The sequence below is a fragment of the Lepisma saccharinum genome, chromosome 2, assembly GCF_977018435.1.
Source record: "Lepisma saccharinum chromosome 2, izLepSacc3.1, whole genome shotgun sequence".
NCBI classification, from domain to species: Eukaryota; Metazoa; Arthropoda; class Insecta; order Zygentoma; family Lepismatidae; genus Lepisma; species Lepisma saccharinum.
In genome coordinates this window covers 181,700,909-181,719,977 of record NC_139230.1, presented here as the reverse complement: position 1 = coordinate 181,719,977, position 19,069 = coordinate 181,700,909, and the positions used below count along the sequence as shown (strand labels likewise).

The 19,069-nt window shown below is 38.9% G+C and overlaps 1 protein-coding gene across 4 annotated transcripts in view; it reads left to right on the top strand.

Annotated features, from left to right (window-relative positions):
* The window catches only part of LOC145984219 (post-GPI attachment to proteins factor 6), a 530,070-nt gene that overhangs the window by 478,337 nt on the left and 32,664 nt on the right, over positions 1 to 19,069 (top strand). For all 4 annotated transcript variants that reach the window (XR_014441287.1, XR_014441288.1, XM_083117778.1 and 1 more), the window contains exons 10-12: positions 2,528 to 2,682; positions 4,169 to 4,347; positions 17,872 to 18,132. Coding sequence is in view for 2 of the 4 variants with exons in the window: in XM_083117778.1 (XP_082973904.1) it covers positions 2,528 to 2,682; positions 4,169 to 4,347; positions 17,872 to 18,132 (595 nt within the window). In the remaining 2 variants the exon portion in view is untranslated. The remainder of the gene's footprint in view (positions 1 to 2,527; positions 2,683 to 4,168; positions 4,348 to 17,871; positions 18,133 to 19,069) is intronic.

The following is a 19,069-nucleotide window of genomic DNA, read 5'->3' as shown; positions in this document are numbered from 1 at the left end:
TATGTTTGACCTTCATGGCATTATAATAGCTATTTTTCGCGATCCGCTTACAACGCTCCACTCTCAACACTCGTTCTAGCATCTCTTTTCAATGCCTTTCCCGGCCGGATGCCAAGCAGGTTCGGCGTACAGGACTCCTATATTCCTTGCTGACTTCTGGAGGGAAAGCTTCGATTTCTACAGCACGCGCGTAAATGCTCTCTCTTTTACGCCAGCGTACGGAGCAGAGAGGTCTACCGTGATTGGTTCATGTGACCCTTCCTGCCTTCTGAAGCAGACGACAGTGGTAGAATTCCTACCCGGTTCTTTGCTCTTCGCGCTCATGCAACTCGTGCTATGTGAGGCTACAATACGCAATATTGACTGACGTAACTTTACCAATCTCAAATATACTGCTTCTTAATGGCCACTGCATTGTATAATTTATCGCACAAACAGCGATGTGCATTAGAAACTAAAAGATCAACACAGTTTTTGTCTAATAAGTCCTCGTGGTAGAAGTTCAGCCTGTGGCTGCTCTACCACTTAACCAGCAAAACTATTATTTTTTTATTGTATTTTTTCGTTATTATCTAACTACTTAATATTGTGTCAATGGAAATGTTTAACATTCATTTGAAAACTCTTAACATCGAATGGTCTCTGGACAAAATTATTTTAAGATGTTTATCAGCATTCTCAAGATGTAATAAACGTTCGCTGCGGGACGGCGTAGGTTCGAATCCGGCTCTGGTCAGAATTTATTCGGCCTACGTATAGGGCCGGTGGCAACCCACCATTGTGAGGAAATTGGGTAGCTTCGAATGAGTACGTGTAATCCGGCCCCCCGACTATTCCAATCCTGGTTGAAGATCTCCATGCTTAGAGGTGACGAAGGAAAGCGTGGGAGGGAGACCGGCAGTTGGTAGGTACACCAAGGCCTTTCATGGGCTGTTGCGCAAAGGATTATTATTATTAATAAACAGTGGTCTGAATTACTAATTGGCACTGTTACGTCAGTAGAGTGTACGATATTTGGATCATCCACTCTGCTTTGCACAGTGCGCCAAGACAACAGAGGTCCCTGGTTCGAATCCCGGCGTGAGCACGGGTGTTCTTTGTCAGTGTCCCTTCATCAATATTATCACTCATATTCATATTCGCAATTAACCAAAAGTGGTAGAAAAGCGAAGTAAAATAATTAAATCAATCAGTAGTTGTATCATCCACAACAATGACGTCTACTGTTGTGCAGAGGCGCTTGTGATTCAGGTAGGTTTTTAATGCAGAAATGTACAAAAAAATAGGTAGCAGAGTTCAAAACATTTGTTGCATAGCGAGGCATCAATTTTCTAGCTAAAACATGCATGGATAATGTTTTATTGAAAAGCCAGCCGACTTCAGGCAAATAAACAATACCTGTGGCGACTAATTCCATAAGTAAATTATTAAGCAAGAAAGGGCCGACCCTTCCTTCGGACTTGGCGTTCCCACCCAAAATGTCCATGCTACGCCACTGATGCACAGATAGACTAACTGGAACTGGACCTACAGTTTAGTGGGATCTGACCAACTATGTGCCTCCACCATGGGGTTAAGGGAGCTTGTAGGGAATTTAAAAAAATCAATTCACCACAGTGTGTGTCAGGCCATCATCTACCACTGGGAATTATCATTCTCCAGTGAAGCTGAACTTTGTAACCAGTGTGTTGTTGCTGTTCAGTGCATTAAAGCAGAATGGACTGGAACACTGTAGAATAGTGAGACATCATAACTTTTGGCACTCTTCACTTTCTGTAATGATGAACATTGCCTTCTGGCAACATAAAGTCTATTGAGGTGTTTCAGTTACCAGTAATTCGAGCATACCTCAACAAATACAAGGCCACCATATCCACACCACCATGTCCATATACTGTGGACAGTTCGATCATGCCTCAGAACTATATATCACCACCACTGGCGTATGCAGGATTTTGTTTTCAGGAGGGGCTGAAATTGTTGAGGTTGATAGTACATAGCATAGAAATTGTATTTTTAGAACTTTCCAGTCTCAAAAATGGCAATGGAGAGTCATTTTAAGGGGGCGGGGTTGTATTTTCCACACTGTTTTTCTCAGAGTTCTTCACTTATTTCATTTGAAAATGTTGATTTTCTCAAAATTTCGGAGGGGGCTGTATGTAGCCCCTTCAGCCTCCCCTCTGCGTACACCAGTGATCACCACCAACATGCGTGAAGTGGAGCTCTCTGCATGGTCTCATGACTATCCATCATAAATGGCCAGAAGAGACTAGGATGTTTCCTTATTACAATATTAGTGAGAAGAATAGCCTTTAGTACCCACAAAAGAAATGAGGAAAAAATAATTTTTTGGATATTAATGTGTAATTAACATTAGGGAAATTAATGTGCAAGACCAACAGTAATACACACTGAATAAATTCATGTGTGTGCCAAATAATAAGTAAGACACATGATTTGACAAATTTACTTTTTTAAGTGTGATAAAAATTAAATGCTATACATCTCTTTGTTCTTTCTTTTGCAGTGACATTATAAAAGTAGACTGTGAAACTGATTCTGTTACTGTTATATTTGGTGTTGCATCTGCATCCTGTGTGTATGGCAAGTGTGGAAAGTATGGACGTTGCTACCAGTACATGAGTGGTGGCTTTATTTTCTCTACTTGTGTGTGCACTGCAGGTAAATAATAAATGTTCTGTAGACTATAAGTGATGTAATATTACATATCTAGTGTTACATGCTGTCAGCTGCATCGTGCAAAGTATGAAACAAATTAAAAGAGTAGTTAGAGAACATAACAGTATCAGTCAGTGATCAGCCATGTAAAACATGCCCAGTACACCTCAACTGCTTATTTTTAATACTCTTAAACTTTACCTTGTGATCAGTGGAGCCATGGTGGTCCAATAGGGTGACTTCCATGCAGGAGACTTGGGTTAAGTTCCTGGAGTGGGTGATCTTAGGTGGGGATTTTTCTGATAATTATCCAGTCTTTATTCAGTGGTTACCTTGTGTGTGTGTGTAGGGAGGGGTAAAGGCTGCAAGAGCATGATACTGATCATGTTTCCTCAGAGTGAGAATGCAATTGAGATCACAGAGATTGAGAATGTGTGGAATCCTACTTCTATATCCCCTATGTGCCTTCATTGGCCAGTAAAAAGCACAAGAGGCAGCTTTGCCTAATGTTCATTCTTTGTTTACCTTGTAATTACTAAGTTCATTTCCTGAGGAAGATAACCAATGATTTCCAAAAAAAAAAACTTTAGGGGGACATTTACACATATGCATTTGTATTATTGAAGATTATATTATGTTATATTTTGATTGTTATACAGCTTATGATAAAATTCTTCCTACATTTCTTAGTTCAGTCAATTGCATCAAGTTACGATTATCTTTTTGAAGTATTAACATAAAGCCATTGTACACCTTGTAATAATTCTGTTTGCTAAGGCCATTCTATTTTATAAATATATTAATATGCACATCTTCTGTGCATTATTATTGGATTATGAGTATGATGAAATTTATTGAAGTATTCTTGTACATATTTTAACTCCTTGTATTATTTGAACCTGAAGGATTGAGAAAGAATTATTATTTACCCATGTGTATTTTTGTGTCAATATTAAGTGCATCAAGTATCAAGAATGTTGTTATAAATATAGCATTTAGTGTAGGGAGTAGTAATATACAGGCAGCATAATAGGTTGTTGAGCAGTAGAAATCATGTCATATTTACCTTTGCATACCCTACTGAAAATTTTGTCTACTGTTTTGATGCTTTGAAGAATGGACCTGATCCTGTGTTCATATTTTCAAACAGATATAAATAAAAGTTTTTAATAGGGAAGAATGAAATGTAATATTTACAACAGTAGATTTTGTCTAGTGTAAATAGTAGATATTTCCAGCAGGGTAACTGTTTGTAACATTTTTATAATGTAATTTCTGTTGTCATTCTCTAATGCAAAAGATTGGCACTGTCCTCATTTATTTTCATAAGATACAACTTTTATGCCATGCAAATCTGTGTGAATAAGTTACTTGGTTTCACAGTATTTGATTTTTGGATTGAAATCTAGTACATGCAGTAGCATAAGAACATGCATCTTAATGTAGTGAATGCTTCTAATATTTAGTCTCTTACTTTCACTGTTTCTAGGGTACCGTGGGTGGGGATGTACAGATGATTCAAAAGCCATTCCCAGCAGTGAGCTCTTAATGGCTACCCTTCTGTTAACTCTCAGCAATTTACTCTTTATTCCTTCTATTGCCTTGGCCATTTACAGGAGATATTTCACAGAGGCTTTGGTCTACTTATGCACAATGTTTTTTTCCACTGTACGTAGTTCATTTTCATAACTAACTGTAGACTAAGTATTCTTGTAACTAACATCTTAATGCATGAGCACAAACTTCTATTATTCTAGTAACTTTGTCATAATAGCATGCATATATAAGAAAGTCCTTCTACAAATGTAATATAATGTAAATATAATATGAAGATGGATTTGATATGCAGTGGCTAACATTGCGTGAAAAAATATGATTTAACATTATTTCCTATGTTATAAATTTATTTTATGAAATCTATTTACCTGCATTTTACATTCAGAACAGTTAATAAAAACAAGAAAAAGTGTGTATTCATGATAAGGTCATTTGTGGACCTATATAAAATTCTTGCTGATACTGATCAAATGCTGACATATAGTTTACTGATACCAGTAAGTGATATTTTACCAAACCAATACATACCCAGTGGAGGTAGTGGTTCAGATCCCACTTTTAACTGCAGCTCCAATCCTGATCAGCCTTTCTGTGTATAAAGTGGACTTAAAACAAACTCAACCAATCTAACATAAAATTGCCAATGTTCCCTGAAGAACATGAAGGGTTCATTACCCTCTTAATTAAAATATGTAACTAGTTGATTGCAACAAGTTTTGCGTTGAAAAGAAAACTGCACATTTAGAAATTTACTTTACGAAATTAGGGCACATGAATTTTGTGTTCATAAGCATAAAGATAATATGAGGTGTGTGTGGAAAGTAAAGATAAATCAGATGTAGGGCAAAGGAGAATTTTATTACGCATATGTGGCTACACTGGCTTGGACCTGATCCTTGCACTTTCTTCTTGCATTCATACGACAGTGCTACACAGACCTTTGTTCAAGTTCATGTAATACATGTCTAAATAGTAGCACCGATTCAGAATCCCAAGGTGGATTCTCAGTGTAAAATGTGAGCCATCTAGTGGAAATTCAGACAAATTGTTGCTGCTTTATTGGAACATCGTGAATCTACAAAATATGATGGAGTGGTGCTGCAAATTCTAGGGAGGGAAAATAATATTCTTAATTCATAACAAAGAAAGGAGTCTTTGATCTCTGATGAACTTGAAGAAATTCAGGCAAATCGATGCTTGATAAGAGAATTGCATGAACATATTCCTGAAGTTTCTAAGACCACAATTCATAAGGTAGGGACTGTGAAATCAGGGTACAGAAAATTGTGCATATACTGGGCATCCAAAATGTTAATGGGTAAATACAAAATCGAACATTTATAACATCATTAAGCCTTGTTTCCATGATTATGAAAAACTAAATATGCTGACCAAGGCAGTAATTTATTTTATTAAAAACATAAACATAGGAAGGGAGAAGAGAATGCTAGTGAGAAAATGGAAGGAAGCCAAGGAAATAGAGAAGAAAGGTGAAGAAGACACAATGAACTGGAATGGGGGATTGAAGTTAAACAAAGAATGGAAGATGATGTTAGAAAGAGTGGAAAGGACAAAAGAGAAAGAGGAGAGGAGAAGGAAGAAAAATGAAGGGAAAAGAGCGTGAGATTAAAAGTCCAACCACATTCTATATGGGAGTAATTGTTTTTAGCCTTTTAGGTGAAAGTAAAGTTGGAAAGTGAAAGTCACCTGCTAGAAAGTTCCAAACAACTTTCTAAATAGTCTGGAGGGAGTTATGTTTGTGTATATATAATGCCCTGTTTTTGTATCTTGTTACTTTTGTACTTGATACAGAGTCTGAAGAAGACCTTGCTAGAAGGTTGAAACGTTACGTTTAGTTTATGTTTTTAATAAAATAAATTACTGCCTTGGTCAGCATATTTAGTTTTTCAAAATCGAACAGATCGGTTCCATGCTTAACTTTCTCACACACTATGCAGAGGAAGAAGATTAGTTTTGGACTCCATTATGACTGGAGATGAAACATGGGTTTACCACCACATGAATGAATCCATGCAACAGTCATTCAAACAGTATCACACACATTCACCAAAAACCAGCGACCCTGGAACTGCTTCAATGGGCCATTGAAAACAAACTGAGGAGAATGTTAACATGTGGCATCTGCCTGTTTCACAACACTTGGGTCCACACTGCGAATGCCGCCATTCTGCTTCAATAAAGATTCAAGTGAGATATTTTTGACCATCCACCATATAGTCCTGATCTTGTGTTCAGCAACTTCACTTGTTTCATCACCTAAAAAAACCTCTTGGTGGGAAAGATTTTGATGACATGATGAGGTGAAATAATCATGGTGTGGTTCAACAGCTGGCAGACTTATATGAATCTGGGATACAGAAGCTTCTTCCCAGACTTAGTGTTTGGATAATAGTGGAAACTATGTTGAAAAATAAATTAAGTATAGGGAATTCATTTGTAATGGAAGTTTCTCAAAATGATAATTAAGTTAATGCTTATTGACATTTGTATCTATACTTTCCAGACATACTTCGTAACAAAATTATGGAATTTTGCACTAAATTATGAGCTACTATAGTGCGCCTCAACCTTAAAAGTCAGTATGGAAGTAAATGTAGTACTTCCCTCTCTCTCTAATACATGAGTTTTGCCAATAGCTCTGTCCTTTTCTACTACCGCTGCGTCGCCAGATGTTACAAAATTTACAAAATATAGAAGTCGTAAATTTCAAACAGTGAAATCATTATCCTGTAGAGTTTTTTATGCTCTATTTAATGACGACATTATATAACCTGTAATAAATTCATGTGATCTGAAATTTCCATAATTATGCAATTTTGCAAAATGCTTAATTTTTTTCTAGTACAGTATGCGGCAAAACAAACAGTACTGAAATCACATCATTGACAATAGTCTATTGTACAACATAATGAGACATAAAAAAATGATGTGAAATGTGAAATGAAATGCAATGAGAGTTACAGAGATTTACGTCTGTACATAATGTGTCCGAAATGTCCTCCGCCACAGTGCACACATTCCTCATAGCGTGCCTGTAGATTGAGGAACATGTTAGTGAACATGGGTTGCTGCAACGACACAAACAATGGCCGAATCTTCTCTCGCAACTCTGGTATAGTGGATGGGGGGTCATGTGATCGGAAAACTTCCTCTTTCAGCATACCCCATATGTAGGCATCAGGAGCCGTGAGATCAGGGGAGTGGGAAGGATAGGGGAAGTTCATTCCACGGGAAATGAGGCGATTCCCAAACTCTTGTCGCAGAAGGGCAATTGAGGCCCCCGCAGTGTGTGCAGTAGCTCCATCTTGTTGCATCCATTGTTGTTGTAACGGCAGATTTCTTGCACAGCAAAAAGCGTGCAAATCACGCAAGAATGGCTCAATAATCAAGTGTCTGTATTGTCCCTGGTTCACAGTTTGTGGATTCCCGTGTTCATCCTCCATGAAATACGAGCCCAATATTCCATGTCCCGACACTGCACACCAAATCGTAACCCGCGCACTATGCAATGATTTCTCAATGATTACATCTGGCTGTTCAAACCCGAGAAAACGAGTTGTTTGTCGGTTTATGTACCCATCAAGGTGCACATGGCTTTCATCACTAAACCATATGTTCCTCATGAAATCTGCATCTTCATATGCCATGGCTAACACTGTGGAGCAGTACAGTAACCGGGCCCGCTCATCTCTTGCATTGAGATGCTGCCCCACTTGAATATGGTATGCAAACCCACCAATGGCCTTGAACATTCGCCGAACAGACCGGTCACTTAATCCAAGTTTCATTGCCATTCGACATAGGCTATGCTTTGGCAACCGTACCACTTGATCCAGAACACATCCATGATTATCGTTTGTGGTTACTGTCCTTCGGTGCCCAGTCGTCCCTTTCCGTTGACACAACACTGATCCAGTACAACGGAACTTCTCGATGCCGGATAAGATTATTGTTGCTTGGAGCTGCCTTGTTGAATCGTTCCACGAACCGAATTTTCACAACCTTCATGCTCTGTCCATTCTGACGCCCAACACCATATGAGCGGAAGTAGTAATAAACACTTTCTCCTCTGTTGTGAATCCCATTCTCCTCATGCAAACTGCACAGAACGCTAGTCCACACCCAACTGGACACGCAGGCACCGCTGCTGACTGAAACTACTTTGCACCTGTGCGCACTCTGTCCATGACTTTCGGTATTGTTTATTTTGCCGCATACTGTAAATACTTCAAAAGCCATAAATATGAAACTGCTTGAACTACTTTGCCAGTTTTTTTTTTCTATGGGATTTATGGTGTTTGTAGATATGATATTCTTCGCCAGAGTAAATTAATTTGCTTACAAGGAGAGTTATTGGGTATTTTGTATAAATCATCAGACCATAACACGAAAAAGTTGGTTAGCGAGAATCTTTTCAGTTTGTCGCGATACACATGTAGACCAAGTGAGAAAAGTGTTCACCATTGTTACTCCACAGCACCGTTATTCATTCCGCAATCATAGTTTGTTTATGTGGGATGTCTCGCGTATCAAATTCATTGCACACCACCAAGGTTACAATTCAGTTGCAGGCATGTGTCCTGGTTCGTAGGAAGTGCAGTGTGCTTAATTTTCCGGAAAAAATATATCTTAATGTTTGTTTTTGTATTTATTTAATTCTGTTTATGTAAAAGATACAACATTCAACGAAAGAAGTAACAATAGTTGCGTGTATTACACATATAATGCAAATGTAAAATAGTAAATAGTTACGTTGAAATATAAAGATTTACATGCAAATCTTGATGTAACTATCATTTTTTTTTTTTTAAATGCATCAAATACATAGATTTTGAAGATTTCGTATACGATATTAAGGAAGTAAATTTGTCACAATCATTAGCGATTAACAGCGACTCGATGCTCCTCCGTTTGTTGATCTGGCAACGCCACACTCCAATTAACCCATACTGACTTTTAAGGTTGAGACGCTCTATAATAGATATGTTGGATCAGTAAAATTATCAGCAATTTTACCAATATGCTAATATACCTATATTGGCTGATGCCAATAGAGTACCGATTAATCTGTCCTATCCCAAATTTCTGGAAAATATATCAGTAAAATCATTGGCAGTTTTACCAATTGCTGATGATCACTTAGTATTGATTAATTTGTCACATCCCCGGAAAATATTAATCTTAATCTGCATAATGATATTGAAAACAACCAAATGTAGCCATTTGTTTGAAATACAAAAAATTTCAATTTGAGATTTAACAATTAAATGAAGTTTTGTGTTTATATTTATATATTAGAATTATAGATATTTGTGTGCCAGTGTTTATTACTGTAAAAAAATATAGTATATGTAATGTAATGTAGAAGGAAGGAGAGATTGAAATCCTGTTTTTTCTTTCTTCTTTTCTTCCCATTCTTTCTTTAACCTTTAGCCTGTAAGCCTCCCAAGACATGAGAATTTTCAAGCACAAACATTTTTAATATGCAGCAAATTTACCATAGACAGTTGGGATTGGTTTTGTTTCTTTGGGAAAGAAATTATACTCATGAGGTGTGAAATTTTGTAAATCTCTTCCCATCAAGCACAGTAAGAAGAAGAAGAAATGATAAAGTAAAAATTTTAACAAAATATTCCTATTTGGAGAACTCCTGGGGGCACCCACAATGAACAGAATTGAATACAAAACTTGTAAATTGATCCTGCAGTGGCACTCACTTTGGTTGGAAATTGTTTCATAGCACATTGTAAAAATTTAATTGTAACATGCAGTAACACTATGATGCGATGAGCTCCAGCTCCAGGGGCTCCTCAAAGATAAAAGATCCTTTTCTTCTGATTGCATTCCTATAAAGATGGGATGTCAATATTTTACTTCCTGTCAAACCTCTGTGGCTGTTCCTCCTAGAATAAAATAAACATCAATCACCTCATAGTTCTCATTCTACTTTTTTGAGTATACTGTATCATCATACTTCTAAAGCACTTGCATTTAAGTTCAAATCAATTTATTTAAAAAATAAAAGATTTTGATAAACAGATAATACTTACATTGCATTGGATTTAAGTATGTCATGCTCCATATGTACATATATAAAGGGGAAAAAAACTAAAATTAAATATCAGAAGTTGTTTCACAGAAATGACTACAAACTGGCACATGCTGCTGCTCCCACAAGAGACCAACCTACATATGAGGCTTACAGGCACCGAGAAAAGCCAGTGTTGAATGGTTAATGTGCTCATGCAAAAATATGCATTATGTTGCCCTGTGTGATCCTTGTCTTGGGCAAATGTACATCACGTAAAATTTGTCCTGATTAATTATATGTGTCTATGTAGTAACTGCCGGGGCTTCTCTAAACTAGCAATTAAAATGCATGCATGTCCACCAAATTAGCTTGCACCATTTTTACCTTCAGTAGTGTATGATAATTTCTGTATGTGCCTGTACTGTTCATCTGTTAAATTTTTGGATTAAGTATTGATATATAAATGATAAGAGAAGTTATACAAAAAAAAACATGAAAAAATTACTCATCCACAATATGAGCCATAGCATTAACATATTTACTCTGAAATATATCATTTAACATACATACACAGAGAGAGAGAGGGAGGGAGGGATGGACAGTTCATTGTGGAAATATTGAGAGAAAATATTGTGACTCAACAAGGAGTGAACTCTGAATCTTGGCTTTATGTTTCACTCTCCACTGTGGCTTTATTCTATCAACTCTTCTGTTGTGAAGTGGATTCTCCTATTTATATTCATTAATCCCCAACCATTCTGTCATTGCAGCATTGGCATCAGTTGCAGAAAAAAAACCTTTGCTTTGAGGGGAGGAAGCATGTGTCCCTTTGCCTTCTCACTAAATCTGCCAATGCCTGTATACAATAGAACTGTAATTTTACATTCCAATTAATACATAGAGAATTTAAATGAGTGGGAAAAATATACAATTCAGGAATATAAAATTCAGGTTCCACAGTTTTTGTCGCTGTATTTTACTTATTTTATATATTCACAGGCGTGATTCCTCCATGTTCCTACAGTTCATTTACACTTATTTCCAGTTTTCTACTTTTTTAGATGTTTAATGCACATTGTAAAATTATGAGCACAATGTGCGTACATTTGACTAGCTTCGCTACTGTTCACTATCATGCACTTGCTCCAGATGCTGCCCAAAGACAACATTCGTCCCTGCTGCTGAGGGATGGGTGTGGAAAAGAGGGGGTTGCTCGACTAAATGGCCACATAGGAAGCATCGAGAGTTTCCTCATTCAGTGATCCCAACCCTAGCATTATGGTTCTAAACCTAGCATAATGAGCTTCGCTGGCACCTAGCACACTTGTGTTTGGCTAAGTGCTCTAAACGCTCATCCTTGGGAGACAGATAAATTTAATTCAAAGGAAGACACTTTGAGGAAATATATTTTATATCTTATTTGTACTTTTCTAGCGTTGTGTCAAACAAGAGAAAGTATACAAACGCTTTGACAATCGCATCCCGGTCCATCCTCTCGTTTTAATCTTTTCTTTATCCTCCCCAATTAGGAAATGAACATTTTATGAAAGGAAATCAGTAGAAAGTTGGAGGTCACAAATAAAACACATGGGCTGCCATTCCCAATTGTCTAATTTTCTCCAACTTTTCCAAGCACACAGTACTGAACCTATTTCATTGGTTGATTTGTAGTTGATTTGATGGGCAAAATTCTCAGTGTTGCTTAACTGTAGTAAATAATGGATAACCCAAGTTCCATAACTCCAAAATAGCTGCATAAATTGAACTTAAAACTACATAATTAGGTGCATTTAGCATAATTTAAGAGTTGAAGCAGCAATTTTTCTTATCATGAGATGACAACACTGTCCTCAATACACACGACAACAGGCAGAGAGGACCCCATGAATGTCGAACCACAGATAGATATATTATACGTAATACATGTAGTCGAACCAATCAGCTTTGTTCACTCAAGAGTTCGAGGTTGTTTTCAAAACAAGTGGCACGGTGTGTGAATTTTTGTAAGCTTACTAGGTCAAAACCCAGGATTTTTTTTATTCTTTTAGTGGGGCAGATTCGAAATGCTGGTGGAGTATTAGATGCGACAATGATGCTATGGTAGTATTGCAGCTGGACATACAATTTAATAGTTGGAAAAATTCAACTCACTGATAGACCCCCCCCCCCCCCCATCTTTCCCACCAGACAAACAATCAGCAACACAATCGCTTACAGACCAATGCTGTCACACAGAGTATCGTTTGGTGCTTCTTGTTTATACTCAATTCTCTGAACTATTCGAATAGTGCTGTATTCTGCAAATTACCATATTTTCAACTCTAATTTTCTTATACCAGTATCATTGAACAGCCATGATAATTCTATGTTTAGAAAATAATATATTTATAAATTAAATGTTATGTATTAGCAATGATTCTTGAAATTAATTTAAATCTGGTATCGGGATGTCTGGTAGCCTCCCTCATAAAATTAAAATGACTAAATGCCAGCCCCCGTGGCGGAGTGGTTAGCACATCATGCTGCAATGCCACGGGTCTTGGATTTGTATCCTAGCCTGGGCATTGGTGTTGTGAGTGTACATTCATCAATTTCATCATATCATGAGTCATTCCCATCTTTGCAAATTAGCCAAAAGTGGTACAAAATGCGAAGTACGAGGGCAATTCGGAAAAAAACCTCCATTTGGTTATCAATGACATACATTCGTAGATACAGAACTTGTATTATATACATTTGAAACTTACAACATGACATTACTTTTCAACATAATCACCATTCAAATTGAGGCACTTGTCATAACGTTTTACAAGGTTTGAAATTCCTTCTGCAAAAAAAATCTGCCGCCTGGGAATGAAGCCACCTGCTAACAGCATCGTGAAGCACATTGTCATTGTCGAAGCGGTGCGATGCAAGCCACTGTTTCATGTGCCTGAAGAGGTGGTAGTCACTTGGTGCCAAATCTGGGCTATAGGGAGGATGACCAAAAAAATCCCAGTGGAACTGCTCCAAAAGTTCTTGAGTATGTCCAGCAGTGTGCGGGCAAGTGTTATCGTGAACAAACACCACACCGGAAGTCAGCATGGCCCGACGCTTATTCTGGATGGCACGTCTGAGTTGTCGTAATGTTTCACAGTAGACTTCTGAAGTGATGGTCGATCCACACTCCATGAACTTCACTAACAGTACACCTTTCACATCCCAGAAGACTGTTGCCATAACCTTTCTGGCAGACAATGTTCGCCGAGCCTTTTTGGGTTTCTTTGGTGAGTGCGTATGTCCCCACTCCATTGATTGCTGTTTGGTTTCAGAGTTCACGTACGACACCCAGGTCTCATCGCCAGTCACAATTCTGTTAAGGAATTGTTCTCCTCCTTCGGCATAACGCGACAGAAAGTCCAAAGCAGAGCCCATTCTGTTTTTTTTGTTCTCCTCCGAAAGGAGTTTTGGAACCCAACGAGCACAGAACTTGTAGTACCCCAACTTTTCTGTCACCACCTCGTACAAAACAGTCCGAGAAAGTTGGGGAAAGCGCAGAGAAAGTTCCGATATCGTGAACCGACGGGTTTCACGGACAGTTTTGTCAATTTCTTGCATGAGTTCGTTGCTGACTACAGATGGGCGCCCACTTCTTGCCGCATCGTGCACGTCGGTTCGTCCATCTTTAAACATGCGACACCATTCACGTACGACACTGTCACTCATCACGTTTGGTCCGTAAACATCACACAGTTTGCGATGAATCGCAGCCGCCGAAAGATTTTTCTCACACAGAAATCGAATTACGGCACGCACTTCACATTTGGCAGGCTTTGCTATTGGAACGTTCATTTTCAATTGTTGTAATGGACGAGTGAACTGCAACACAACCTTCTCCTTCCACTGCTCACTGTCTACTGGACTACTGCACATACTGCCACAGGACTGACGTCGCTCTTCCCGGACATTTCTCGCGCATGCGCAAACGGAGGTTTTTTTTCGAATTGCCCTCGTAAAATAAAGCAAGTCAATCATAAAATAACCAAATATTGCAGGGTTGCAGCTAACATTCTAAATGCAGTGGATAGTACAAGTGATAGTGCCTGTTTAATTGATCACATTTTCAAAGTCTTTCCTTGGTCTGTTTACCATAACTTCCTACACCAAAAGAAACACGAGTCACCACTGTATATTCATGGAAACTTGTATATTATCAGAGTTTCCAAATGATGTCCTCTTAGCAGTCCTGCGTAAGGCATGCTACCCATTATGTACATAGGTGCTCATTTGTGCATATATGTGCATCTATGCATGGTGTTTGTGCCTGTTTGTTGGTCAAATGTTCCTTTCTCTCTTATGCAAGTGTATTAATTGAATGGTCTTTGAAATTATATACAGGGTGTTGCAAATACCTGTTACAACGCTTGGGAGGTGATTCGACAAGTAAAAACAAGAAAAAATGCCATGTGAAATATGTCGAAATTGGCACCGTTTTCAAGTGACAGACATGCAAAAATCGCCTGATACCATGTTTAAAGCACAATCAAGAAGGAAGAAAGATATCAATGTCGGATTAAAAGAATACAAAGAAAGTCATACTTGACGAATACAATGGTGCAGCAATTGAGGCCCAGTGTAAATTGTGCAAGGGGACTCTCAGAGAAAGTGGGGAATCCCCTGATGGAAAATACAGGAAATTTACTATTTTCTACATAATGGTGAGATCGAAATGTAGCCGGTAAAAATGACTACGTGTGTCCACATGTCCCACTACTGCAGAGACACCGTCCCACACTCGGGAAATAGGAAATTCACCCAAACATGACGGTATGCCATCAGATTCCGCTGAGATTGATTTCAGCTAAGTGATACAGAAAGCCCCACTAGAGGCGCTGGAAGTGTAGGTCACCTGTTACGTATTAGCATTGGTGGATACTACGTAGAAAGTGTAGTTGACCATTGTTCTTCCTGTCTGCGTAGAGTTTAGTCTGGCGTGTGCATGTGGTTGAATTGCACCAAGAAGTATTGTACGTAGAGTACGTATTCCAGTGTTCTTTCTCGGTTTGCAACAACTGCGTGGACACCTGTGTGACATTACGTTGGTTCTAATCACGGTAGTTGTGATCCATCACTCTGAGAGAAAGTGCCCCCCATTGCTGGTCAGTTCTCAATCAGGACAATGGTGGAGTACTCTACCCACAAGCTTGCTGATATGCATCTCGTTTATGGAGAGGCAAACAGAAACAGCCGTGAAGCACGGCGTTCGTATCACGAATGTTTTCCCAATAGGCGGTTACCAGCACATTCACTCTTTCAAAGACTTGATGCTCGACTGCATGAAACTGGATCTCTACTACCCCGTAGGTGGAATTGTGGAAGACCCTGCACTGTGCACACTGCAATTTGAAGAGGACATGTTGGACGCGATACAAGTCCATCCTGGCACCAGCACACGTGTCATTGCTCGTACATGACAAACCAACTATAGCAGTGTGTCTGCATTCTTCAGGAGGGGGGATTGCACCCATACAAATTGCATACGGTGCACCACATACTGCCCACAGACTTTCCTCTATGCATGGATTTCTACCAATGGTACGTGCAAAGAAACTCTTGCCATTCCAGATTTCCCAACAATAGTTTTGTGGACCGATGAGGCAATGTTCACCAGGGATGGCAAGTTCAATAGCCACAACAGCCACATCTGGGATATGGACAATCTGCATGCAATCCTAGTGTGCCATCAACAACATAGGTTCGCAGTGAATGTGTGGTGTGGCGTAGTAGGTGACCACTTGATAGGCCCATACATTTTGCCCTCTACTTTGTGTGGTGGGGAATTATCGAGTGTTTGTACATGATGTATTACCTGAACTTTTGGAAAACTTGCCACTGGCAGGTAGACAACGTATCTGGATTCAACACGACAATGCCCCTGTGGATTTCGACTAGGGAACCAGGGCTTTACTCAACAATACTTTCGGCGATCGTTGGATTGGCAGGGGTGGACCTTTACAAAGGCCACCTCGCTCCCCTGACCTCACACCACTGGATTTCTTTGTGTGGGGAGAAATAATAAGGCTCGTGTATGAAACCCCTGTGGAAAGTGCTGAGGACCTCGTTGCTCATGTTATTGCTGCTGCTGGGACAATTGGTGACATGTAAAGGGTATTTGCACGTACCAGACAATCAGTGCTTCACCAATGCCATCTTTGTCTTGAAGTCAATGGCGGACCTTTTCAACAACGTCTCTGAGTGTACCGGGGTTCGTGAGCCCCTATCAGCACTGCATAGTGTCCTTTAGTGAAAATTGCGAGTGAAGATGCTGAAGATCGCCGTACTACATACCGTCGATCTGCATGTACGGAGGTTGTTTGCTTCTCAGGGGAATTCCTTCAAGATGTGCTGTGCCTGGAAATGTTACATGCCATTGTGTGCATTTTCTCGCCATTCTCCATCTTCATTCCTTCGAGGATTACCCACTTTCTTTGGGGAGCTCTCTTGTAGTATGTACAGCCTGACGACATGTGGCCATTGTTTAACTTTTGTTTTTCGTACTGCAAAGTAGTGTGTCAACATTAGGGGATTGAAAACGTTTTTTCCTGGTTTTTCCCGTATTTTTTCCATTTGGGATGGTGTCCCTGCAGTAGTGGGACATACAACAAATTGGTTTCTTTTCTTCTTCCTACCGCAATGTGAACCATATGCAACAGGAGATTTGCAGTTATTTGCATGTAAACATACATGGTCATGTTTACTGGCTACATTCCGATCTCACCATTATGTAGAAAATAGTAGTAAATTTCCTGTATATTCCATCAGGGGATTCCCCACTTTCTTTGAGAGTCCCCTTGCACAATTTACACTGGGCCTCAGTTGCTGCACCATTGTATTCATCAGGTACGACTTTCTTTGTATTCTTTCAATCAGACATTGATATCTTTCTTCCTTCTTGAGTTATTGTGCTTTAAACATGGTGTGAGGTGATTTTCGCATGCCTGTCACTCGAAAACGGTGCCGATTTCGACATTTTTTCACATGGCATTTTTTCCTTGTTTTTACTTGTCGAATCACCTCCCAAACGTTGTAACAGGTATTTTGCAACACCCTGTGTGTGTGTGTGTGTTTCTGTGTGTATATAGCCATGTAAAGTAACAAATAGGAAACCAGAATTTTGTTCAACATGTGTACATGGACATCCGCAGGATTTGTTCCAGGGAGGGCAAAGGAGGCATATTTTCCCCCATAATAGTGATGGCCTCAAAAAACACTGTTTCAGTCTGAAAATATCATGTTCCTTCAATGTATTTATAATAATTAACATAAATTACTGTGGCTGAAATGAAATTATGTGTGAAATATATAATTTTCAGGTGGGCATTCATTTTCCATGAGGGTTGCCCACTTGGCCCCCTTCTGGGTGTAATTATTTGAAAGAGTTCCTTGTCATTGAAATACTTAAAACTTTGTAATTTCAAATGCCAGATAAAAACTTTAAGAATATACATATTTTAATTTACAAAAGGTTTTAACTTTTTATGGATATAAATGTGTGTATTGGACTAGTACATGTACCTAACAAGTTATTTATTTTATGTTTGTAGTTTTATCATGCATGTGATGAGGAGGCCTACTCATTCTGTTTATTACGTCTGAGTGTTATGCAGTTTTGTGATTTCTACTCGGCAATCCTTGCATTCTGGGTAACATTGATAGCCATGTCAGATTTGCCACATAGCCTCTCCTCATTGGCTCATATGGCAGGTGCTATTGGAGTAGCATTAGGAATTGAATATGATCGCACAGGATTGTGGGTATTTGTTGTACCATCTGCATCAGGATTGGTAATACTCATAATATCTTGGGTATGTATAATTTTATAATAGCTTATTTAAATCAAAATTTTGTGTACTGTCTGTGTGTGTCTGCACATGTAAGGTACCTGAGACCAATATGGTTTAGTACCCAATATGACCTATTTTCTGTTTCCAAATAGTTGCATGGTTAATTCAACAAATGAGGTTAATATGTCATTTAGTCAGTCCGAATGAAGTGATTGAACCTGTTGCTGTACCTATAGTACAGTAACTTGAGCACAAAGAAGCGAAATAGCTGAATCTCGTGTTTGTGTTCTACATGATCTAATATTGCATAAGGAAGTTATTACTTACTAAAGGGTGGGCCATCTGGTGGTTTCTTTTTAAAGTACATGTTATTTTGACACTGACAGCTCATTTGCATTCAAAACCTTGACAGAAACACAGTAGCATATCTCCGCGGTACGAAATGGATCGTTTTACGCTGGAACAACGGTGGGAAATATTGAAAACTTATCTCCCAAGTGAGTACTGTGTTGTCGAAACAGTGCTAATGTTGAAAAGAAATTTCGGATGAAGTGATGCACCAACCGTGCCTGCTATACGGAAGTTTGTGAAGAAAGTTTGTGAGAGTGACGTGCTAAGTGATAACACAAGTTATCCTCGCATTCGTCCAGTGCGCTTAGCCTAGAATATTGCTGCTGTTGACAAAAGTGTGCACCGAAACCCAAGAACCTCAACTTACCAGAGATCTCAGCAACTGAACATTAGCCACACTAGCCCCAGGAGAATTCTGCATAAAGACTTTGGATTATTCACTTACAAGGTGCAACTTACTCAGGAATTGAAGCAAAATGGTCACACGCTTCGTTATCACTTCTCTGTGTGGGCTTTAGAGCAGCTCGAACGTGACATCGATTTTGCTCAAAATATCATCTTTTCAGATGAGGCGCATTTCCATCTGGGCGGCTATGTCAACCAGCAA